The 26,040-nt window shown below is 39.1% G+C and overlaps 2 protein-coding genes across 2 annotated transcripts in view; both read left to right on the forward strand.

Annotated features, from left to right (window-relative positions):
- The first annotated feature begins 1,730 nt into the window (after nt 1–1,730).
- On the forward strand, nt 1,731–7,398 carry psmd12 (proteasome 26S subunit, non-ATPase 12). Its single transcript, XM_022205423.2, has 11 exons — nt 1,731–1,950; nt 2,338–2,397; nt 2,887–3,015; nt 3,195–3,302; nt 3,688–3,792; nt 3,993–4,142; nt 4,324–4,458; nt 4,860–4,972; nt 5,331–5,505; nt 6,140–6,217; nt 6,771–7,398. The coding sequence occupies exons 1-11, from the start codon at nt 1,843–1,845 to the stop codon at nt 6,978–6,980; spliced, it is 1,371 nt and encodes a 456-aa protein (XP_022061115.1). The 5' UTR covers nt 1,731–1,842; the 3' UTR covers nt 6,981–7,398.
- Nucleotides 7,399–9,316: 1,918 nt separating this feature from the next.
- helz (helicase with zinc finger) overlaps nt 9,317–26,040 on the forward strand; it is a 61,025-nt gene continuing 44,301 nt past the window's right edge. The window contains exons 1-8 of the mRNA XM_051946118.1: nt 9,317–9,443; nt 19,324–19,569; nt 20,150–20,186; nt 22,331–22,455; nt 23,128–23,184; nt 23,503–23,551; nt 23,775–23,850; nt 25,337–25,535. Of these exons, the coding sequence (XP_051802078.1) occupies nt 19,342–19,569; nt 20,150–20,186; nt 22,331–22,455; nt 23,128–23,184; nt 23,503–23,551; nt 23,775–23,850; nt 25,337–25,535 (771 nt within the window). The 5' untranslated portion in view covers nt 9,317–9,443; nt 19,324–19,341. The remainder of the gene's footprint in view (nt 9,444–19,323; nt 19,570–20,149; nt 20,187–22,330; nt 22,456–23,127; nt 23,185–23,502; nt 23,552–23,774; nt 23,851–25,336; nt 25,536–26,040) is intronic.

The raw sequence follows: 26,040 nt of genomic DNA on the forward strand, positions 1-26,040 counted from the left end.
TCATGTTCAGTTTATCAGGCCTCCGAGGCTCTGTGCTGAGCCGTGCACTGGGATCAAACTGATTTTAGCTCAGGGCTTAGGGGCTTTCTGTGCCACGAGCAGGAAAATCACTGACCCACATTAGTGATACTTGCGGAGGGCCTATAAGAGCAGTGAATGGACTGAAGACAGGAATACACGATGCAGACATTAACAGGACATCTGCTGGTGGACTGTGGTCATTACACTATGAGTTCATTCAAACGCTCCAGCCCATTCACAAAGTTCCTCACTCACCTCGACCACTTGATTGATGAATGCAGGGCAGGTTCTACGCTTCCATTGCATGTTTGTCTAATTTTTATCATCCATCCATTATCTATACATCGATTAATCCTCATTAGGGCTGCGGGGGAGAGGCCCTGGAGTTCTACCCCAGCTGACTTAGAGTGAAGGCAGGGGACACCCTGGATAGATCACCAGTCTATCACAGGGCGGTATGGCTCAGTGGGTAGAGTGGCTGTCTTGCAACCGAAGGGTTGCCGGTTCGATCCTCGCCCCGTCGTGTTTGAGGTGTCCCTGAGCAAGACACCTAACCCCGAATTGCTCCTGATGGGTCGTGGTTAGCGCCTTGCATGGCAGCTTCCGCCATCAGTGTGTGAATGGGTGAATGTGACGTAGCATGTAAAGCGCTTTGGGTACCTTGCAGGTATAGTGAAGCGCTATATAAATACAGACCATTTACCATTCACAGGACTACACACAGAGAGAAAAAAGCACATTCATATGGACAATTTAGAATTATCAGTGAACTTCATTTTGGTCTGTGGGAGATAGCCGGAGCACCTGGAGAAAACTCACAGAACATGCAAACTTCATGCAGAAAGATCCAAAGCCCAGGTGCGAACTGGGGATCTGTTATCATTGCATTCTGTATTTTGGTTGATGATCCTCTCCTCCATCATCTTTGTTACCAACATCATTTCCATCTTGGGTACAGGTTTTGTTTAAAAATTGGGGGGACATGTTAACCAAGGGCCTTGGGGTCCCATCTTGTGCAATTTTGAGTATCATTTATTTCCTGTGTAAGTGCATTTTCTGCTTCAGTTTATGGTGGAATGTGAAGGTTAACTCCTAATTCAGCTGGTAGCATTACAAAATGTAACGTAAAATGTAATGTCTCTTGTATCTCTTCTTCGAGGAAGTAACCTCTTCAAATGTGCATATGGTGGCTTATCATTTTCACTCTCCCAACTGCAAAAAAAACCCCAAACAAAACAAACAAACAAAAAAACATATATAATTCAATTGCAGCCTATTTATCAGATAGCATATCCATTGAATTAGACTGGATAAGATAGACTAAAAGAATTAAAGTTGCTTCTTGGGAATGGTGCCAGTTAATTAATAAGTTCAAATTGGATAATTGTTCAGTGTCTTCGATACATGCTGCAATTACAGGGCAGCCAAAAGAATCTAAATATATTTTAGCATTCTGTTTATTGATTTTTGGTTGACTGATAATACAGTTCTCGAGAACAGACCTAGTTGTGCAGTTTAACAGGCTTTATTTGCGTACCCATCTAACCCACAGCGGTGTACTTGTGAATACAAGTTGTATATTTTAAGAACGACCAGGAGTTGCAGCAGGGAATCTTTAGTCATATGTAAAAGCAGGCTTTTATCACGCCTGCCAGAAATCCTCTTGGGGTCCTCAGTGGGTCCTTCTGGCGCCTTGGACAACTGTTTGGCTCTCTCCATTGATTGGTCTCCGTTCATTTGACAAGCAAAATACAGCTAGGCTGAGGTTGACCGTAAGAGAAGAAAAGCTCCATACATTATTGTCACTTGTACGCCGCAAATATGTCTGAGGAGCGATCTGAAAGGTCCGATGGGAGGATTGTGAAGATGGAGATCGACTACAGCTCAACTGTAGACCAGCGTCTGCCGGAATGTGAAAAAATGGCTAAAGTAAGTGCGGGGTAAAAGAGGCCAGCGCCGGCTGAGTCATGGTGCATCGGCATCAGTGCGTTAGCATTCAAGCTAACAACTAGCGTTCGTAACATTAGCACTACCCGGAAATCCACCATTAGCAAATCTATTTAACGTAAATTACTCATAAATTGTCAAGGTATTTTCGAATTGTAACGCATTTCACCTGCATTTAGTTTTCTCATTCACATGTGTGTTGATTATTAAGCTCGCTAGCATGCTAGTAGTGTTAGCAGTATAGTCATGGGCAGCATCTTTTGCTAACTTACCAGGCGTGACATTAATATTGAGTAAGTCCTTTAACAGAAGGTAACATTTGTCATTTATTTAAAGGTGAGTGTAACAAACTAAAATTGTCTATTGCAGGAGGGAAAGTTGCAGGAGGCCATCGAGAGTTTGTTGTCACTGGAGAAGCAAACCAGAACAGTAAGTCAATGCGTTTGTGTATTGCTGCACGGTATTTATGTTTCATTCTCTGTAGTTTTAGTTGTGCAAGTTGCCTACATCTGGGAAATTTAGCTCGATATGCCAATAACAAAGTAAATAAAAAAACGCCCCATTGCTATAAATTCCTACTGAAAATGTAAAAAAAAAAAAAAAAGGCTAGTAAGGGTTTCAGCCATTTTTTGAGATTTATAGAACTGCACTACTGATATCCAAATAATATCATATGAAATTAATAAAATTTAGCGAAATACCTTGGCAAAGCACATTGTGTGGAGCCCTGAAGCATTTAGTAGCCACTTATAGTTGTAAAATTCTCCAGAAAGAAGTGTGGCATCAAACATTTTACAAGAGCAAAGAATTTCAGCAAAATTTGAGTTAATAATGAAGTAAGTATTTAATTTGTATTGTGTTTGTTATATGTTTTTGTATGTCTGTGTGTTTACCTATCTCCTTTTAACCCTACCTCAGGCATCAGACATGGTGTCCACATCCAGAATCCTGGTGGCTGTGGTCCAAATGTGTTATGAAGCCAAAGACTGGGATTCGCTGAATGAAAACATCATGTTACTCACCAAAAGGAGGAGTCAGCTCAAACAGGTCATATACTTATTATTACCTTGATTGCTATTTTTCTACATTTTTGGCTATCTATGCAAGCAACCAAATTAACAAGACTGTGAACAAACTTATTTACCCTAATGTTTTGTTTAATGTTTTCCACTCATGTCAGGTCTGTTACTTTGGACTGAATGTTTTTTTTCTTTCATCTGTATTAGGCTGTTGCCAAAATGGTGCAAGAATGTTACAAGTACGTGGATGCTGTGACTGATCTGACCATCAAGCTTAGACTCATTGACACACTTCGCACTGTGACTGCTGGCAAGGTGTGGAATCTGCGTTTTGTGCTTCAATGACATTGTATAAATGGGAAAACAAAAGATTTTAACTGCTGTCATGTAAATCAGACTGTGGGGATGGGGTAGGGAGGTTGCGAAGGGTGACTTGGGCAGTGCAATTATGAAGACATTACCACATTCACCAAGTAGCTTGTACCGTCCAAAATGTATACCAACCTACAAATGTTGTTTGTTTGTCATAATCATGTGTTTGTTGTTAATCAATTTGACAGCAACTCTTTTACAAAAAAAAAAAAGTCTCTTGCAGGTTTGATTAGGTATGACAAGTCAGGTTACGGTGATTTGGAGGCTACCATTCTACTCAGCACATTACTTTTCATCAGTAGTAAACTACGATTTGTTCACCTCGCAGATCTACGTAGAGATCGAGCGTGCCAGGCTCACAAAGACTCTGGCCAGTATCAAAGAACAGAGCGGAGAAGTCAAAGAGGCAGCTTCAATTCTCCAGGAGCTGCAGGTAACAAACTGGTAGCTTTTATTATGTTAATTAACAAAAAAATCTGTTAATTACTTATGAGCACAAATATGACCATGTCTGTTCGATGTTTTAAAAACGATTTTTGATAAGCAAAACTGCATAAACTAATTTAATTCCGTTGTGGGGTTTTATGGTCTGCTGTATAGAAAGTACTCAGAATATATATTTTTCATGCTCAGGTGGAAACATATGGCTCCATGGAGAAAAAGGAGAAGGCGGAGTTTATCTTGGAACAGATGAGGCTGTGCATCGCTGTCAAGGATTACATTCGCACCCAGATCATCAGCAAGAAGATAAACACCAAATTCTTCCAAGAGGAGGGCTCAGAGGTAAGAGAGAGAGCGGCCAGGAATTGGGAGCTAATAAAATACTGCAATGTTTCCTTGTGCGAAAAAGTATTGGCCTGTATGTTAATTTTTAGCTGTCGGGTCATTTTTTGGTTAATCTGTGCTGCAAAGGTTGATGGAACTGAATACTGACACCTTCCTTTTTGTCTCCTGAACAATTCAGGAGTTGAAGCTGAAATATTACAACCTGATGATTCAGGTGGACCAGCATGAGGGCTCCTACTTGTCCATCTGCAAACACTACCGGGCCATTTATGACACCCCTTGCATCTTGGAGGAGAGTAGCAAGTGGCAACAGGTACATTGTATTTGTTTTGAGGCACAGAATACAGTCAGAATGCTAAGGTTTTTGACAGTCAGATGCTGAAGGCCAGGATTTCCCTAAAAAATGTTTTTACTGATGTCTTCATTTTACTGCAAAGAAAGACCCTTTGGTAACAAAATTACTATACCATTTGATGCAGTGAAAATAGAGATGAGACTGTATTATACTTCTGGCTGAAGAGGCAACACTATGTTTGGAATGCTTTTAGCTTGGTGAATTGCTTTGCCGTACAATCCCTGTTGGAGAGTTTGTCTTTTAAGAGAGAGGTTCTCTTTTAGTATTCATACTCGAATGTACTGAAATCTGTGAATACAATTTACTTTGCTTGTTACTTGTTGAGCATTGCTAATAAAACAAATATTTTTATGTTTCAGGCCCTGAAGAGTGTGGTGCTGTATGTGATTCTGTCTCCTTATGACAACGAGCAGTCAGACCTTGTGCACAGAATCAGTGCAGACAAGAAATTGGAAGAAATCCCCAAATACAAGTAATTTATTACTTACAAGTATTTAGTGCTTCTTGGTGTCAACATTAATACAGCGAATAGACTGCTGATGTGATGTGATGTCAGTTTACTTTCTTTAACAGAGAATATGCATTTGCATTGCTAGCACAAACATATATACAGTAAAGGTAACGTGGCTGCTTTTCCAAATATTGTGTGAATTGTACGTGCAGTCACTTGCACAACAGCTTTTTGCCCTTTAAGTAGAGTTGATAAATGTTTGTTTTATGTAAATGCATGAAGGGTGATGCTGTTGTGTGCTACTCAAGGGAGCTGACCACTATGTGTACCAAGGTGCATATTTTACAGAATTTTCAATGTGTTCTTCCACTACTCTCAGGGATCTTCTCAAGCAGTTCACTACTATGGAGCTGATGCGCTGGGCCTCCTTGGTGGAGGATTATGGAAAGGAGCTGAGAGAGGGCTCACCCGACAGCCCCGCAACAGATGTCTTCTCTTATTCAGAAGAGGGAGAGAAAAGGTGGAAAGACCTGAAGAACAGAGTGGTGGAGCATGTAAGTCCCACAGCCAAAAGTAATGGCATCTCACTCAAAGCTGAAACACATGTTCAGAAGGGTGAAATTACTTTTTAGCTATATCCAGCACTACGGTGGCACAGTTGAACATTGTTAATTAATGTAGTGAGCACTAAGAGAAATTATAGCAAGTGACGCTTTGAAGGTCAAACATTCAAAAACTGTCTACATACAGTGAAAGTGCTCTTGTGTCAATTTGATCATATGGCCTTGAGTAAAGGTAGTAAAGGCTATAAATTAAGATGGGTTTTCGATTATTGGGATGAAGCTCAAAATATGTTTTTGTTTGTTTCTAAAAACCCAAAAAGCGGATTCAGGTTTGTTTAAGTCGGTACAGTCTTACTGAATAAAATGACAAGAAAGCAATGGAGTAGGACTTCATGCCGCATAAACAACGGCTGAGAGGATGTTGAGGCTGTGTGCAAATGTGACAGGCTGCTATGTACGGAGATACAATCCAGTGAAAATAGATGGGTAATGGATGTGTTTTTTTGTTTGTTTTTTTTAATCTGTGAGTGTTAATGTGACCTGAAAGCTCCCATGTTCTAACTGCAGACGCGTAAATATTCTGCTGCATATATTTATATTAATGACTTTCTCCCCTGTCTCACAGAACATCAGAATAATGGCCAAGTATTACACCAGAATCACAATGAAGAGGATGGCTGGACTCCTTGACCTCTCCATTGACGTAAGCAACAGTTTTACTAATTAGAGAAAAATGAAGCTCACGTTGACGGCACAGAAATTACACATTTAATCAAATGGTTGGTCAGTCTGGGTTTGTTCCAGTAATGGTACCTCAGTTCTGACATGGCTGGAGTTTCAGGGAGTTCAAGATGTATGTGTTTACGGCAAAAATCTCATGTACTTATTTGGGTGATTATTGAGTTATTGACAAAATACATGTTTTATGGAAGGTTATGTCATGATTAAAATAACCCAAAACGTACTCATAAAAACATTTAACTTCTCTGGTTAGCAGTTGACCTACATATGTACGTCACTAATGTGTGGCAATACAGATTGAGGATAATTGGATACAATTAAAACTAATTTATTTGCCATTTGGAATACTGAATGAGCACTTGTGGGTGTTTTTTCTTTCATTTGCAAAGTATTTTAACCAATTTGACCTTTACAGTTCCCCTCGTTATTAAGACGGCTAACATTCAGGCGTTGGGTTCACTGAAGACATTTTCGAAAGACTAACGAGATGTTTGTCTGCTTACACACTTTGTCAGGAATCGGAGGAGTTTCTCTCGAGCCTAGTTGTAAACAAGACCATCTATGCCAAGGTCGACCGGCTGGCTGGCATCATCAACTTCCAGAGGCCCAAAGACCCCAACGACCTGCTGAACGACTGGTCGCACAAACTCAACTCTCTCATGTCTCTGGTCAACAAGACCACGCATCTCATTGCCAAGGAGGAGATGATCCACAACCTTCAGTGAAACAAGAACAGAGTGCATTATTTTACGTTTTGGTTCATAGTTGTTTTTGTTTTGTTTCCTTCTGTGGGAATGTTTTTTGAATATACGGTATATTGGCAGACTGTGAATGCCACTGCCTAATTCCAATGTCATAATTGGGGAAAAAACTATCTGCAATGCATACATGGTGTCCCATGACCCCATGATGTTTCTTTTTTACTCTCCATAAAACATTGACAATAAACACATGAGCACCTCTCCCTTTTGGAGCTTTCTCAGTGTCCTATAGGAAGGGATCTCTAAGTATGTTACCAGTTTCCATTTGATTGAATATGTATATTCACTAGTTAAGCATTTATTGCTGTACGAAAACAAGGCTGAAAACTTTTGTCAATGTATACTTGGCGATGTAAACAATAAACTCCTTGTATTTGGTTAACAGTTGTATGTTTCATGTATAGCCTGATAGATTACACTTGAGCTTGCTGTGACATACCAAAAATATATGCCGTGTCACTGGCTGTATGATGGGGTGGGGGTTACATATCATACCTGGTTTTATTAATATACATTTTAGAGCAATCTGAATGGTTTGCGACATTTATCCATGGTAATGTGGCAAATAACAGGCAGTGGTGGCAGACTATACGTCGCTTAACATTTGTTCCAGCTTTACGTGCCCAAATTAGTTATTAATAGAGTATTTTGAAATATTCTTTTTCCTCCTCTCTGTTGAAATGCATGGACCATTTTTGACTGGGTCTAACTGAAACTGTCCAGCCATGCTCACAAACTCATCCTGCCATGCATTTCACTTAGAATTAAATAAGCTTGATAGTGACTGGATAGACTAGACAATTGCTTATAGTTCTTCCTGAAGCTGCTCTGGTCATGTCCTGATGGTTTGCATTGATGGGTTTCCTGATTTCACACTCTTTTGCTGTTACAGTTCCATTGTTTTTGTTTATTTCTTTTTAAATATAACCCATATCCTTAACCTTAGCTGTTCTGTTCATATGACTTTCTTTGCATGTTCATCCTTGTCATTTCCTCTATACGCTCACATGTGCTGTTGCATGTTATTAACTTTGCCTTTTTCCACCAATCAATCCAGTGTTTACGCTTTCTTGTTTGTTGTCTGTTTATCTCTGCCATCCTTTCCTCTCTCCTGTACACCTTTACCCCAACCAGTCGGGCAGATGGCAGACCTTCCTGAGCCTGGTTCTGCTGGAAGTCTCTTTCCGTAAAAAGGGAATTCTTCCTCTCCACTGTTGCAAATATGCTCGCTCTTTGGGAATCTTTATAATCATTAGATTTTCCACATATAGTTTAACGGTCAATTTTTTTTAAGGTTTGTAAGGTAAATTTCCATAATTGAAATAAGATTACACATAATGGATTTCACATAGATTTGCAGGGCTTTAACTGTAATATTTAAATTACTCAGATAAACTGACATCATAAATTGCACAGTAGAGCCTTAACCATAACATTTAAACAAGTTATGTCAATTTTATTTCTCCCCAAGGTCAGTCTGTTGAAGGAGACAGAATTTTGAGAAATATCATGTTGCACCAACCTAGACTTTGTTTAGGGTTTACTTATTTGTTAATTGGACCCACAATTAAGTTTTGCAAAATGTTTTTTTTTTTTTTTTTTTTTTTTTTTTTACAAAGGCCAATAATTAAAAATGTGCTGGAACCATTTGCTCATTTAAATATGCTGGAAGTATTTTGCATGTGTTATATTTCTGCCCATATGGAACCTTAAAAATGACTTTGAAGATGAGACTTTTTTATGGTGAATTAAACAGAAATTCCCAGGTCTGAAAACATGAAATATCTTTCAGAACTAAGTATTGGGTACCAAAAAGCAAATAAGTAAGCAGCAACACCATTATCTGAAACAGACATAATTGGAAAGCACTTTCACTCAGGTGCTGTTGTTTTAATTATGCTGTATAAATAAATCATATTATTAAATAAATAATAATAAGTATTGTTCCCTTTGGTTGATCAGTATATTTTAAAACTGAAATAAAACTGGTTGTATCCTCCATTTTTTTTGCATTTTCATGTCAGTAGAAGCCCAAGTGAGTTTGGTTAAAAGGTTGTTTCGTGGCTTCAAAAATAAAAACAAATAAGCAAGTGAATAAGCATGAAATAATTGACACAGCTGTAGAGAATAGATTCCTCCATTAGGTTTTTTAAAAAAATATTATTTTTCTAAATCCAGGACCAATTGAGCCAGAGCAGTTAATAGTATTTCCAGAGTAATATGCTTAAAATCAATAAAATCTACAGAATTTTATTCCAAAAGCTTATCGACATGAAAGATCATAGCCATCACAGTCCACATACACATAAACAGACACACGCACACACACGCACACACCAGTCCTCTCAACCTTCAGATCAGTACATCCCACTATGCTTTGCGATGGTCTGACAAGTGGATCCAAGATGGCGTAGAAAGTAAAGCTAGGTAAGTGTTGACTTCCCATTTTCAGCTCTTTCAGTTGTCTTTCTCAGCACAAAGCCACTGACACGAATCCCCTCCATAAATCATTAGGATAATGACGAATGCTTTGAGTTCATGCACGGATAACAACACGATGTCATACAATTTATATGCGCCCAAACACCGTGGCAAAATTACAGGCCCGAACCCGTTTTGTTTCGGCGAACCTAGCTAGCTAGCCTGCTAACATTAACAAACCAGCCAGCTATTCTTGTTGTGAGCCTGCCAGTTTGGTTCCAAGAAAGGCCGTGTTTTGGCTAGCGAGCTAGCTGCTAGCTACGCATTGCCTGTTTAGTGGCAACCCTGTTTGCCCTGTGCAGTCGCGGACGATAAGTTAAGCAGCACTGTGGGGACATTTTTCGGGGCTTTGTAGCGCTGCCGTCATCGCTCTGACTTGCAGCAGTCATGACAAGTTTGCCAGACAAACAACAGCTACAACTATCTGCTGAAAGACGAAACAAGTCGTCCCCAAATGTCTGTGCTTAGTAGTGTGAGCTTTCTCGATATCCGCTAATTGGACTCAGGGAAATTAGCAAGTTTTATTGCCATGTTTGCTACACGTTGCTGTCAAGCCAAATAACGTTATGTGAGAATGAAACCAGTCAACGTTCCCGTTACAACTGTACTCGGATATAAAATCAGCTTTCTCATCCACTGTACAGCAGACGAGGCTGTAGTCGCTGTTGTGGGATCCCACGACTGGACACCAAAAATAAGGCAGGTGCCCACCCACTGTATCCCGCCAAACTATTTTTATGTTGTTGACCCAATGAAGTGGCTGGCTTGCAGGCAATAACAGAAGGTAACGACTATCCCTTGCAGTTACAAATAGGTCGGAAGAAAGCTGCATAGGTTTTGAGAGAAGCGTGTTTAATTGGAATAAGTACTGTTTCAATATCCTGTGTTTGCTTTTATCTAGGATCCTGTATTCCTGTCCTAGTAGCAAACGATGTCTGCTTTGCAACTTTCAACCCTCGCTTGCTAGATTTTGAGAAGTATATATTGTTGTTAATGCAGTTAAAACATTAGCGGAGTATGTACCACTATGACAAAATTGTTAAGACTACTGTTATTTGGTAAGGCACATGTTTCAGGATGCTTTTGACATCAAACAAGTACAATAAATATACTTGCCTGCTTGCACTTTCTTGTGGGAACACAGGTCGGACCATCTTGTTTAAGAGAAGCATCTTATTAAATGCTGTTATGGTATGAAAGCAAAGTATAAAAGGATACATTGTCATGCAGACTAATGAGTATTGTTCCTCATCTGAATGTTTTTAGAGGAAGTGAACTCATCAGCAGTTCACTTTTTGTCTTCTGGAAAAGTTAACATGATGGAGAAAAACAAACCTGCAATGTTTTGTGAAATATTTACATACATCTTGCATAATAAAATGCACCTTATGTTGCCTTCTTTTGTTTGTTTGTTCCAACTCATGTAGTGTCTGTGTGAAGAAATGGTGATGGGTTGTGCTGTCTTCAGCTACCTTGGGTGTCAGGGATACAGAATATATGTAATGCAAATATTGCACTTTATTGGGCTAATGTTTAGTCTGTGTTAAAAACAAAAGCATGTAAAATCTCTGAATGAAGATGTACATTACCACTAGCTTCTGATATGTCATGTGCAACTGACATATACTGTAAATCTTCTGAAGAATTTATCTGTATATATTATTGTCCTAAGAAAGAAGACCAGGCAGTATTATAGGCAATGCAGCAGCAGCTACAAGCTTTGTTCCCTTTTCCTGGGTATTCAGAAAGAAATGTTTTCAACACTTACTGGAAGGTTAACATCCTGGTTATTTTTTTCCACCCTATCCTGTACAGTCAGCATCAAATTCCTAATGAATGTCAAAATGTAAGACAATTTTGTAATTGTTTGTTTTTGCAGGGACAGTGTACACTTTAAAGTAATTGCACCAGAATTAGTTAGCAGCTAATTTTTTATGTCTGTTGTTTCTGGGCAGGCAAACAGAAAAATCAACAAACAGCCATAGAACAATAATTGCATTGCATAAAGCAGCAAAAGTCCATCAGTGTGAGATAATAAATAGAATCAGTATGCTAAGCACAATAAATATACCACAGTCACTGGTGGCGACACTTTTATGCTAACTTTAGCCAAGGCTTGAGGCTGACTTTACACACTGCCAAATTTCTTGTGTCTGTAATGTTTGTGGGTGCAAAATTCTTCTTCCCCAGTAATTTAACCAAGAACACCAGGTGACCAAAAGTTGTCATTGTGAACTGCAATAACCAGTCATCTCTAGTCAGTTGAGAGACAACAATATTGAGAGACAATTTGACACTGTGGACCTCTGATACCCAGGATGAGGCAGGAGATACACAGCAGACTGCAAAATGAGCCAGACACCCATAGCATTAACTAGGACTGCTCTAGTCCTGAAGGCATTGCCACTGCCTGGATAGGAAATGCATCCTCTTAGAGGAGAGGGTACGAGATTATGGATAATTTTAAACATCAGACATGCATCAGAATATAATGCAACATTATATCTTGTTCAGTGCAGTTTCAGCATCATGTAGTTCAGTGGTCGGCAACTGGCGGCCCGCGGGCCAAAACTGGCCCGTCAGGAATAATATCTGGCCCACCAGAATATTTTGAAAATTTGATTTGGCACGGAGCCAAGCCAGTCCGTCACCGCAACACGAAACTCGCGTGGTCAGCTGCTGCCGGGCATTTCCGCGTTTGCGCTACTGGTCGGATGGTTGTACCAGCCAGACTTCACTGAGCAACAGTGTGTGCAAAACATGTGTGTGTCTGGGAGTCATTTTTAATACATTTGTGATCAGAATTGAGACGTGTGTCCCAAGCAGCGGCGATCAGCTGTAGAAGCTCCGCTGCTCGCGGTATCGCGTTGCCCCCCCCCCCCTTGCAGAATCGGAGCGCACCCCCCCGCAGGTTGGCCCGCTGTTCGATTGTTTACAAACATTTTGGCCCGAAGCCACATCTACTTGCCGACCCCTGATGTAGTTGTTTTCTGTATACTTTCAAGACTACTTGTTATAAATATACAAAATTGAACTATGCCACAGGTCATAGTCTCACTGTTCTTTCTGTGCCAGTCATAATCAAAGACTGAATTCCAGGCTGCGGTTAGTGCTTGGATGGAAATTTAGCATCAGTTAATTGTTGTAGAATTTTAATTGGCACCTGAAAGTTTGTTTTGCCGGCCATCTCTGCACATAATAATTGTATTTTGGGCTTTTGGGGGCAACGTTTTTGTGATAAAAGCTCTTTATCTGCCACCCTGAGATAAATTCCACTGCTAGTGGTGAAAACCAGTGAGGTGGAAATAGGACCAAAAGTTACCAGGCTATTGGCCAAGGTTGAGCATTTGAGGCTGTGGTGTTTCCCAGCAGGTCACAGTGTACTCTCCTTATCCTCGTCTGTGCTGGGTGGTGTGAAGGAGAGCACGCTGCTTCGTGTAACCTCAGATGAGACTCCAATTCACATGCTTTTGCCTTGCTACTTTGTTGAATTTGGCCAAGGTTAAATGTTTCTGGGATGACGGAGACTAGGAGTAGGCATTGTAGAGTACGCTTAGTCTTGCACCAACTATAGGCTGACAGATTTTGAGTTTTAGTAGTTCTGAAAACATAAAGCATTCAGACCACGCCAGCGACTTGGATGAATCTTCTTTTGGTTCACAAATTGCATCTGGCCGGGCTTCAGCATCCTGCTTCCAACCAGGGTTCAGTGCGCATCTGAAACTGCTAGGTTTTCGTATGGCAATGTAACCACTGGTTTCTGCAGCTTATGTTATTGAAAATTTTAAACTATAGATCATAAAGTTCACTGCTTAGTAGGCCAGATTACTTTGGTCTTCCACTAAGACTTATTTGAGCAGTATGGCATGGTAAATAGAAACAGTCAAATCAGTTAGATTTTTGATCCTGTTTGTTGATATTCCCTGAAGTGATTTCTTGCTTTTTCAGGTTTGTCTTAGTTGACTGATTTAGGACTACAGCTGCATCCGACTCGTCACATTTTGTGACCAATATTGTTCAATGTGCAAGTAGCTTCCAAGTTTAAAGTAAAGTTTTTGAAAGTTCACAGCAAAACAAACGGCTGCTTTGAAAAAGAATTAATTAATGTGGTGTTGCGTTTGAAGTAAGTTTCCATGAATGCAGCGGGAACATTACTAGTAACATTTGGTAGCATGGGCTTTGCTCTGAGGACATCTTAAAGTGCTCTGCTCACAGCTACAAGATAATGCTGAGAAAGCAGCTGAAGCACTGGATACAGGTCAAACAGATAGTGCCATGAGTGGTTAGCAGAGTTTTCATTCAAATGAAGAATGAGATGTAATGTGTAAATTGTGTAAGATGCTGAATGGAAAAAAAACAGCTCCTCTTCCCAGTTAACTCTTTACATCAGGCGAGCGCTATCCTGATGAGTGGGAAAGTTGAGCGCAATGTCAAAAAAATCAATATGGCATATCACATCACAGAACAGGAGATGCTTGTTACTATATTCAAATTCAATACTGATTTCCAGAAGAGAAATTGGCAACTTGCATCATTATTTTGCGTTGTGTTTTAATTTTGCCCAGGGTTGTACTACCTGTATGTTCTGTATGATTTGAGTTTTGCACTGTGCTCCACATGAAACAGTGTGGCACTTTATTTTATACATCTCTTTCTCTCAATTTTTTGTCATTGTTAAAGGTTATTACACAATTTAGATAATAAAATAAGAAAAAATATGAGTTTCTTTAATATTTTACCACAAAACAGAGATGGTGCTGTCAAGTCTGGCAAACAAGACTTATTTTAATTTTCATCTAGAGCCCTGCTAAATGTTGTCAAAAAAGCCTCAAACTTGGTCAACCTTTACAAGTTATCCAAAGGTTTCTAGTTGGTGTCCTTAAATCTTAAACATTATGCCACATTTAGCATGCACACAACTGAAAAAAAATCCTTGAAAATATATGATTTTCTAGGAATCAAATGCGCCTTACTCATTGCACCCTAAAATGAAGAAAAGGAGCCGCAAGTGTCTCCCTACACCATCTACAACCACATACAGCTTCCTCTTCGACACAGTTGAATGGTGCGTTTGTTTGTGTTTACAAATTTCAAATCTCAGAATTGGTGGGGGAGAAAAATGCTCACATTGAACTGTAATTAAGAGAAGTGAGCAACAGATACAGTTCAGAGGATGCTACTGACCCAGCACAGTCTGTTGTTCCAGGGCTCCAGACTAACTTTGTTTCCTAGGAGCACAGTGGCCCCTAACTTAAAATTTTAGGAGCGCAAGCAGAAAATGTAGGGGCGCACACCAAAATCCACTTGCTACGTAAATATTCACATTTCCTCTCATTTTCACTGTCTAAATACTTGCACAATAAATGCAGAAACTATGTTTTCAATTCACATTTTACTGTGCAGCAGTTGACACAACATAACAAGAAAAGCACTCAGAGAGCACGGCAGCCCAGTGTACGTATCATTTCCAACGGATGTAATCTGTAATACAAAAGACCTTGTGCTGAGTAGAGTCATGTGTTATGCATGTGCACGTTATGTATTTATACCAAATCACGTGTAAATTACTCTTATAAAGGTCTGTTGATCAGTTCATCAATTTTGGCAAGACTTTGTTTTGTAGTGTTAAAATAAGCGTTCCCTCCAGGCTTTTCTTTTGAAGATATATTTTTAATGCTACGGGCTTTTATTTTGTGACCAATTCAGCGGCACAGGAAATGTTTCTCTAAGAAGAGGTTTCTTGACATGACCAAAAGTCCGAAAATTCACGTAAAGACAAAAGAAAACAGTTCCACGCTGTTGCTGTCTAGCAAAGGATGTGTCTAAACTTAGAAGCAGCTGGAATGGAGACAAGAAAGGAGGGAAGGAGAGGAAGGTGAATTTGTGTTAAAAATAAGGCTGAACGTAAATAAAGGCTTTGTGAAACATCAGGAGCTTCACCGTCATTCACTCCTTGCTCTCACACACATTGGCCCGCCTTCTTTTTCGTTGGTGTTCGTCTCCTTTCTTCTTCTTTTGGAGTTAATATCGGTTAAACCAGCTCATTTGTGCATTACCGTATACTGGGCTGAAGTGTGGAGCAGAAGTTTGAAAACAACAAAAAATACTCAATAGTAATTTTAAAAAAAAGAATCTGCAAATTTACTGGTCGCACATGCGCGAGTAGATGAAAAATTTACTCGCACTCACTCAAATTTTGGTCGCAAAATGCGACCATTTAGTCGCAGTCTGGAGCCCTGTGTTCGCTCTACAGTCTTTGATTCTCAGGTAATTTTTTTAATTCACCACCATCTAAACTATAAATTGTATCTGATGTCAATCTATCTGATGTATATCCAAACATGTGTCTTTTGCAAGTCCTGTCTTTGCTCTGTTTTATTTGATAGTAGTTGACTGATAGAAGTACGTGACCCAATGATTTACAAATTTTTGAAATTCATGTAATAAATAATATTCTCAGCCAGTGTAATTCATCCCAAATAGAGGCAATATCACAAAAAGATTGTGAATATATGACTTGCATAAATATCTCATCAGTACACATGAGGAGGATGCTTTATCTAAATAAAAGTTGAAATATAGTCCAGTAGAGGCTCGGCATATTGTTGTGTAATTCCACTGACAAAGAATTTGCTGTTGACCGCTGGCTCTGTCTCTGCTAAGTGTTTTAACGTTACTGTTTCCTTCTGCATACTGTCTAGCATGTCATACTGTCTCGTCTTAATAAAGCCCATTTTTCTGCTTTATCAATTATGCCCAGTCGGAGAAGTCAGATGACTCCAGACAGTTGACTCCACCATCAATGACTTTAGAAATCGAGATCATAAAACAAGTATGTCTCACATAATGCCTTAGGCTTCTCATGTGAGCGTAGCTTTTCCAGCTCATTGCATGTGTTTTAATTCACATGGTGTGAGCAGAGGCGCTTAATATAAGGAATGTACTACCCACTTTTAGAGCCTCATCCTCTTTTCTTGTTGATTTATGACACATATCAACCACTTGAGGATTGCTGTATGGTTGAGCAGACATTCACATTGCATGCTACCACCAAAACCAAGTAAAGTTACGTTTTAGGATGGAAGTAAGGGCAGTTTACTAGATCTTACGATGACATTTTTAAATTGCTTGTTTTGTTTATCAGGCCCACAAACCCAAGATTATTATTTTATACAAACAAATATCACCTGCAGATGTTCACATTTAACATGCTTGAGCAAACAATTTTTTTTTGTTTCATCAAAGTTTTTTGTGTGCATGCCTCATGTTGCACATAGTGATTGGTTGTAGTTACAAAATTTTTAATACCAAAGCATTTGATACCAAGGTTAAGTTAAGCCTTTGAGATTTTATGGAAAGGCAACACATATACAGTTCATTTTTCCTAATTCTCAAGTTTATCAGTGAATACAGCTACACTGCAGACTGATGTCTCTGGTAACGGTGAGAGCTGGAGAGACTGCTGATATTAATGAGTCCAATGTGGTGCACTCTGAGTAGATCTAGTGTCTAGAAGCAGTTTCTTGTCCATGGAAAGATGGAAATGTGTCTGACAGATTAATTGAATTTTGCAGTCAACTGTAGAACTTTGTGACATTTAAAACTAGGAGAACAAGTGTCAACAAATGACCACCACTCCAAAGATAGAAGCAGCCTTTTTTAGTGTTTCTATGATCTCTCCTTTTCTCAGAATTTCAAGCTTTGCCAGTACTATGGAAAAATGTGGTAATTATCGGTTTTAATTTTGCTTCCTAGAAATTCAACTTCGAAGTATTTATTGAAGGGTTTGTGTGGAATGTTCCTGTGTTGGGGGATCTGAAAAGCAAGTGGACCTTGCATGTCCTGTATATAGTCATTGAAGTGTTGCATTGTTTTTCACAAATACGTTTCAGGAAGGAGCAAAGATTATGGCAGAGTGTTGGTCATTACATGTCATAGTCGAAAGTGAAACAAGCCCTGTAATGCAGTCGATTCAGACAGGATTCAAACCCCTTGACATTTTGCGTACCTCGTAGTGTCGTACATTTCGTTTGAACTGAAACCTGATTATAAGTTTTGTCCATCAGCCTAAATTTAACCAATCATATCAAAATGAAAATGGAGACTCCCTGCTCGTAGAGAGAATGGGATCGTTAGTCTCTGCCTAAATGTCTTCAAAAATTCGATTGCTTTGTGAATACATTGGTAATTAGATTTAGCTGCTGAACATGTCACGTTTGTAGGTTTATGATGTTCTGCTTGTTTTTGAAAAATTGCTGTGATTGTCCTCTCATACTGGCAGATTTAAGATAAGATAAACTTTATTGGTGTTTCACTGGGGACACTTGCATAGTATAGAAGCTAGATACAAATAGAACATAGTAAGAAACAAGATAAGAGATACATGCGTGCATAATATTCATTGTTGTTGTTCAGCTGAATAAACTGTAACCCAAAGTCCATTTTGGCTAGTCGCCACACTGTTTGTGTAAGTCACTGCTGTCTTAAACAGAAATAAACAGGCAGCAACACAAAAAGCAGAGGTGAGACAGATTCACACCAGTAAGACCTGAGTTTTAAATGACATCTCAAGTCTTCTGTACGATGCACTTAAAAGTCCTTATTGGAACAATAACAATAACCAAATTTTCTCAATTCTCACCCAGGAATTGTACCGACTACTGATACATTGTGCATCCCTACTTCTAGTGGTTCCAGACTTCTTCCGTCTTATAATTATTGAAGCTATTGTGCTCCTGAAAAATTTCAAAGTCCTGGCATGTCATTATGTCATGTAAACATCTTTAAGAACCTAACACAGAAGTCCAAGAACTTCCTACAGAAGCTCCTAGGATTATGTCATGTCATTGTCCACTGCCAGTCATTTGGAATCGAGCCGCAGAAGCAACAGTCAAAGCAAAGTAACCCAGGTAATCCTAGTCGCTACCCACTTTCTCCAGTTCCAGTTAAGTGAAGGGGTCTGAATACTTTCTAATGCCAGTATATTTATGTGTGTAGGAGTGTTGTTGATTTTTCTCTCAGATAGTGCGCTTACCTGTACTAAGTAGTTTGTAGCTGAAAGCAATAAACTGTCCTTACATACTGACTTAAAAGGACTAATACAGATGTTTTAAAGTTTGGTTGTATGAGTTTTTTTTCATAGTTAGTATATTACTCACAGTAGATGGCGTTCAGTATGCTCCTAGTTTGGAGAAGCAGACAGGACTTCTGACATGGAAGCAAAACACATTTTACCTGCCAGAAAAGACCCACTAAAAAACAAAAATAAAGCTTCTCTTTGTCACCACATCCACTAATTTAAAAGCCACCAGACTCCATTTGGCTAAACAAGAGCAAGAACATGCGAACTGCTGGTCTACCATTGCCTAAATCTGGTACTTTGTGTTGTTATGTCGCTTTGGTGTTTTAGAGGGTTTTATGATTTCGATCAAGAGAAGACCTAAAGGTGACGGATTCAAAAATAATTTTCTTTCTGTCCTCAGTGACAAAGACTTTATGTAGATGATCAAAAAATGAAAAGCAATGTTGACAAGGCTTTTTCCCCTTTTTACATGTTGCGGACATTTTAAAGAAAATAAGGAGCAGCTGTGTATCCGTACGAGTATAGTAGCACCTACAAGAGTGGGTGTCTTATCATGTCACCCATCTTTTGTCATCTAGCATAACACTGAAATGTTAGGATGCTTTTCGGTTGTGGATTCGGCACTTCAATCAAGGATGCAGTTGCCAGCTGGAAAAAAGGAGGAAAATGGCAGTTTTATTTCAATTGCCGAGATTTATTGTTGATAGGATGTTCATTCAGTGTTTTGATCTTTGTCCTCTGTAGACGTTTTGTCCCTGAGTCATGGCGGACAGGAGAGCGGAGAAGTCATGTGAAGAAGCCAGCAGATCGTTAGCCAGGCGGGAGTACGAGGCGGCAGTCAGCCACAGCACGGATGCCCTGGTGGTCCTTGCACCCCAAACCCCATCGTCCAGTGCCCCTGTCCCGCCCAGCCCTCCATCCCTTGTCGCCGCCGCCGGACCCCTCCGCAGCCGTGCCCTGCTCTATCGTATCGCTGCCCTCCTGCAGCTGGTGAGGACAGTGTCTGCTTAAGTATTGTTCCTGTCTTTTCAAGCGTGCGACTTTTAATCTAAGATGATCGCTCTCTTTCCACTCATCTCATCTCACTGTGTGACCTCAAATTTTTCCCATTTTTATTATACTTGTGCCAGTGACCAGAATAGAGGTATCATTAGTGGATTTTTGTTGACTTTTCTATGAGAATTCTGAAAATCAGAACAATAAGAAATAACTATGATATCACTAAATAGAATAGAATTTACTTATATCCTTAAATTAATGCATTATACTGAAATGACATTGGCTGGTCATTGTGCTTTAAATCTGCTTTGGCAACTCTGAGTCATTGGGCATATCAAACCCTACTTTTTTTCCTCCTTTGTACTGTTGTGTTATCTTTCCAGAGCTCTAAAATTACACCAGTTACTTAAGCCCTAAGATTATGGAAACTACTTAAGTTCTATAATGATAGTGTGAGGGAGTCTGTTGTGAGGCAAAGATAGCCATTCTTGGAGCTTATATGGAGCTCTGACCCTCAAATGCAAAGTGTTCCTGTATGTTATGGTTCCCAATTTTCTCTTTCTGCCAACAGAAAAACTATGATGAAGCAGATGAAGACTGCAAACATGGTGAGTAGCAGTTTCAGTTGGAACCATGTGCTGATGCTGTTTACAGTCTGTCTGTTTTACCTGTGTGAGAACAAGTTTTAACATGGCTTGATCTTGGTGTAATAGAAGAAATCTTGAATTTGGGCTCAGTGACTTTGCAGTATCAAAGCTGTTTACTTTTCCAGAAAATGCCTTCCTGCTCTGTGAATATCAGAGAAAACTAAGAAAACTAATGTTTGGGCCAGTAATTATGGAAGCGCATTGTTAACCATGCACAAGTCCACTGTGCTGCCACTCAGAAACTTCGTTGTCAATGGAGATGCTCCCATGAAAAAACACCTATGCGGAAGATTTGTTTCAGAACTGTAACCAAAACGTTAGGCGCTGCAAAGAGGCCTGGCACTGTAATTACAAAGCAGGGAATAAAGGAAAAAGTCTGATCGTTACATAAGAAGCAGAGGAAACTGAAAAGATAATATATTATCAGTGTTTATGGATGCCCAAGTTTCAGTTCTGAAGAAATTGTTGGGGAAATGTAATATCTATTCTGCTTAGCGTTTTCTTTTAACTTTTTAAACATGTGCTAGTGTATGAACAGTTGTTAAAGATTTTATAGCAGTGCAAATGTGTCTGCAGAAAAAATATAAGCGATAGAGAGCAAATGGCAGCAGTGTGAGTGTGATGGGTTAGCCCTGATGCTAAAGACTGCTTAGGCTCGAAAGAAATTATTGCTGCTCCCTGAATACAATCTGGACAGCAGAGGAATGACTGACACAGTGTACAGCACTTACTGTTTATCTGTTGCCATCTGCCTGCAAAATTCGGCAAGCTGAACGCCTTTATGTTTTCTGTTTCCTGAAGTATTTGTCTTAATGAATCATTACTCTAGCATTAGCATGTTGTTGCTGTGCCGTTTGATTAGCAGATGAGCTGCACAAACTGTGTGACTGTTTCGTAACAAGCACCTTGGTTTACCAAATGCTTTGAAGCCCTTTGAAAGACTTGGTAAAAATACAAAGCAGAAAGCAGACCACCATCACTACTCTTATGATTGTTTTATGTAGCTTAGTGTTGCTAACATTTATAAGCAGATTTTCAAAAACTGTGTTGTGAAGAATGCAAGATGATGTTATTGTAGTATTATATAAATATAGATTCCTTATTTCTCTTCTGTGACAGTGAACACAACACAGACTTTCTCTCGCTTTTTTTTTTTTTTGTCAAGGACTGTTAGAGCTGGGTAAAGCTGCTTTTTTGCCATTTATAGCAACATTTTATTGTCGGTCCTGAATGTGCTACTACTTCTGTCACATACTAGGAGCAGCGTGCTTCACACAACAAACCTACAAGTCTATATCAAACTTTCTTCAAAGGAGATGAGCAGTCAGGCTGTGGGCGTGGGTCCTCACTCCTCACAAGCACAATAATTCATATACTTGTTCAGTGTTTGTTTTTCTTGATAGTCAGCATCATTGCCAAAATCTGGTTACTTGGTTCTTGTCATTCCTGACTTTCCCTGAAAATTGAATCCATATCCGTTATTCCGTTTTTGAGTAATGTTGCAGACAGACGGACAAATATATGCCGATCGTCACATATCTCCGCTGCATTCTTTGGCAGAGTAACAATGCCCAACCCTAATTATCAAAGCTGATACAAATTACTTATTTGTATGATAGAAGTTTCACTTTTGAGATTTTTTTTTTTTTTTTGCTTCAGCCAGTTTTATTATCCTCATTTTTTTAGATTTTCAGAAGTTTTATTTGATTATACTGATAAAAATCAGATTTCATACAGTGGTTTTTCTTAGTTTCTCAAAATGTTGATTAGGTCTCAGTGTACAATGAGTATATATATCTATTGTATCTATTGTACATTACAGGTTAATGTGAGTCATATATTACTGCAATAAACCTGGTGTAACAGGATGCAGAATGGGATTTGCTACAATACACACACTTTAGTCCTGTATAAAATACACAATGCCTGAGAAAATTTCACATTTTTAATGAATTGCTTGCAAACTTCTAGACTGCAACCTTGTCAACCTTCACTCTTGTTCTACAGAATATACTTGGAGACTTTTACATACATTGAGAAATACTTAACCATCTGCACTGAATTAATTCCCTCCCTACCTGTCTGTATTCTTCATCTTGTCTTAGTCCTGGCAGAAGAAATTGCCAGAGGAGATGGTTCACTGCAGGCCAGCCTGCGCACCATGCTGTTGGATGGCAGCCTACAGGAGGTTGCGAGCATCCTCTCCAAAGCCTTGTATGGAGAGCCAATGGTAGGATTGATGCACAGTATGTACAAAACATGCATAAAGACTTTTAAACAAATGACACATATACTGTACATACAGTGTACACAAATCAGTGCTGAGCAGACAATTAGTGGAAGCAGCTGAAACAACATAAAGTTGACAAATTGACATCATATAATATGGTCATGAGGTTAATTAAAGTCTTGATGTTGTGAGAAAAGATAAACACTCATCAGTTTTGACTAATAAAATGTGCCAGGAACAGAAAATGTGTCACTAATCATATCTGATTAGGAAGACATTTTCTTAGAGTTTTTACCACATTTCTTATATACTGTTAGAGTGAAAGTACTGGAAGGAAATACAACCACAGAAGTGATAAATGGAGAGAGAAACATATAAACTGTTCGCAAACCATCGAAATAATGACCCAGAAGTGTAGAAGTCCCTGTGACTTCGGATCCTTTTGCATTCTTTGATAAATGGAGTTTGCTCACATTAGATGTATTAATACACATTCTCACTGCCATTTGGAGATGCAAATAAGAAGACTTTTATATTGCATACTGTGATGGTGATAAAGACAAACTACATATAAATCTGTAGAAAAAAAAAATGTGACTATGACTAACATATACTGAAAACACTCATTTCTTTATGTTGTTATGAAGATCCTTTTTTTTCTTTCCCTCACAGAATGGAATTGTTGCAAAAGACCTGACCAGATTAAAAATGCTCTTCTCTGAAATAGAGGTAAGTCCCTGTAGTTATGAATTATCGTTGTGTACCTGACTTCTGTTTTTGTTTTCTTCTTTAATTTGACCTTCTAACTGCTTGGTTTTACAGATGATGGTTAAATGCTTGCAGATGAGAATCATAAATATAATTTAATGTTCAGACTCCAATGCTTACTGATTTATGCTGTGCACACCTGCCTAGCTTGTGTCTGTAATGAAATTATTTCCCCTGTAATAAGTATACATGCAACTACATTACTACTTGACATATTAGTAATAATCTTCTGTACCCACTTTCATCAATCCATTCCTGTCCATTCCCCTTCTCTGTCAGGCTGTGAATAGGGAGATGGCACCAGAGTACACAGATGACCAGGATGAAGGTGAGTACATCTGTGCCATGAGTTGATTTCAATATTTCGGCCAACTTGGAACACAAGAATTGAAAATGTGCTTGGTGTCAAAAACGGCTCACATACTTCGATGCAGTATATTTTATTTATGTTTTGCAAAGTTTTTTTTTATTTTATTCACCTGGTTGACGTCTTGAAAACAATTCTCATGATGTTTTGAGAGCCGTTGACCACTTGGCTTATGCATTGACAGAGGTCCAAGATGGCTGGCAGTTTCGGCCTCCTCCCAGAGGAGTCACCAGCAGTGAGGAGTACACCCTTTGTAAAAGGTAATGAAAAACTGTCTGATAATTTGTACATGTCTGTAAATAATTAAGAACAAAAGACAAAAATGATTATGCCATGTCCACTACACTAGGTGTCATGATAGAGAGGCATTTGACTGGAAAGTGATTAATGCAGGTTTCAGAAAGTAATGATATTACATTACACTGAAAGCAGGAACATTATCATTCACGGTAGTTTACTGCAGTGATTTTTATTTTTATTCTTACGCTGATGTCGTCTTTTTACAAACAGTAATTGGTTAACAGCAGATATCTTAGATTTATCCTAGAAGAATACCAGCAAATGTATGTAGGCATAAAAATGGATAAATGTAGCAGTGTTGAACAAAATATATACTCGCACGCAAAAGAAACACAAGTGTCTTTTACCCGATGAAAAATTAAATTTGGCTTCCCAAAACAAAAATGCATTTGGTACTTTGTGGTGCATGGTGTGTTCTTAACATTTTCTGTTGCGTTTTGTAAGGTTGGTGTGAAAACGGAAAACGGAAAACGAATTGTCGCAATACACCAATGCATTAATGATGTGGACATGATTCACACTTTGCACGTGCAATTGAATATGCACGATTTATCGACACCTTCAGTGGGTATAAATTTCATTCAAGATCATAGGCATTTCACTTGCTGTTTAACTATGCCACGCTTAAACCAAATTGAGAGGAACCAAGCCATCGGACGTCTGCAAGCTGGAGAGTCTGTCCGCTTCGGGGAAGGTCATCGATGCTCTGTGTGGTGTTGTATCAACGCTGGAGACGGTAAATGGTGGTGATGTTGACATTAAAGTGACGGGCAATGTCTCGGACAGACTCTCCAGCTTGCAGACGTCCGATGGCTTGGTTCCTCTCAATTTGGTTTAAGCGTGGCATAGTTAAACAGTAAGTGAAATGCCTATGATCTTGAATGAAATTTATACCCACTGAAGGTGTCGATAAATCGTGCATATTCAATTGCACGTGCAAAGTGTGAATCATGTCCACATCATCAATGCATTGGTGTATTGCGACAATTCGTTTTCGGTTTTCACACCAACCTTACAAAACGCAACAGAAAATGTTAAGAACACACCATGCACCACAAAGTACCAAATGCATTTTTGTTTTGGGAAACCAAATTTAATTTTTCATCGGGTAAAAGAAACTTGCGTTTCTTTTGCGTGTGAGTATACGTACAGCTGGTACACAGAAATGTTGGTATTGTAAATTACAGATTTTTTTTCTGTTTTTGAAAGTCTGATATCTGGTGTTATTCAACTAATCAAAAGCAATAAAAGCCTGGTGCTACAGGTTGTCTCTATATTGTCATATCAAACTCAATGGTGCTGAATTCATCTTAGTGTGAAACAAATAAATGCTGAAAATTCTCAATCTGAAATTGGTAACTGTCTGGTATTCTTAAATTCTTAAAGTAAAACAATGGTAGTACTTATTTTAGCACCACTTTAGCATACCGTTTGGCTTTCCTCTAGGTACTTGGAGCAGGGTCTGTGTCGGTATGGGGCCCAGTGTACATCAGCCCACTCGCAGGAGGAGTTGATGGAGTGGCAGAAGCGCTATGCGTCACGCCTCATCCGCCTCAAACAGCAGCAGGAGAGCAAACACTTCACCGAAAACTACATGGAGACCTTAATAGAGAAGTGGATGAACTCCCTCTCCCCAGAGAAAGTGGTGAGTGACTTTGTGGTGCATGCAAGCTCAAAAGTGGCTCAGTAGGTAGTAAACAGCACAACATGTAAATTTAGCAGGGTTGCACCAATGTACTACACCCACTGAATAGTTCTGGTGTGTGCAAATGCACAAAAACTTTAATTTCCTTATAAGAGTTGCATTTTTTAACCTACTAGTTAATTTAGATTCTAACTGTACTGTTATTGTAGAACCAAGCGTCTTAAAGTAGGTGAGCTGCAGTGCACTTTTCATGTCACTTCCCCCTCATTAATTCTTCATGATCTTGTAACTAAGAGCAAACAGTACAGAAGAAAACTGACTTTTTCTGAATCTGTTTTAAGACTTGTAAAACTTTCGTATGTTTTTTTTTTTAAACTGCTGTAACTGTATTGCTTACACAAACTGACAATAGACAGTAGCAAGAATTGTATATTTTCCACAGGAGTGACAGTAAAGGACACACATTCACAAGCCATTCTTAAGGTTATAGAGCCTTTTATGCCAT

Source organism: Acanthochromis polyacanthus, chromosome 3 (assembly GCF_021347895.1).
Source record: "Acanthochromis polyacanthus isolate Apoly-LR-REF ecotype Palm Island chromosome 3, KAUST_Apoly_ChrSc, whole genome shotgun sequence".
In the NCBI taxonomy this organism is placed as follows: domain Eukaryota; kingdom Metazoa; phylum Chordata; class Actinopteri; family Pomacentridae; genus Acanthochromis; species Acanthochromis polyacanthus.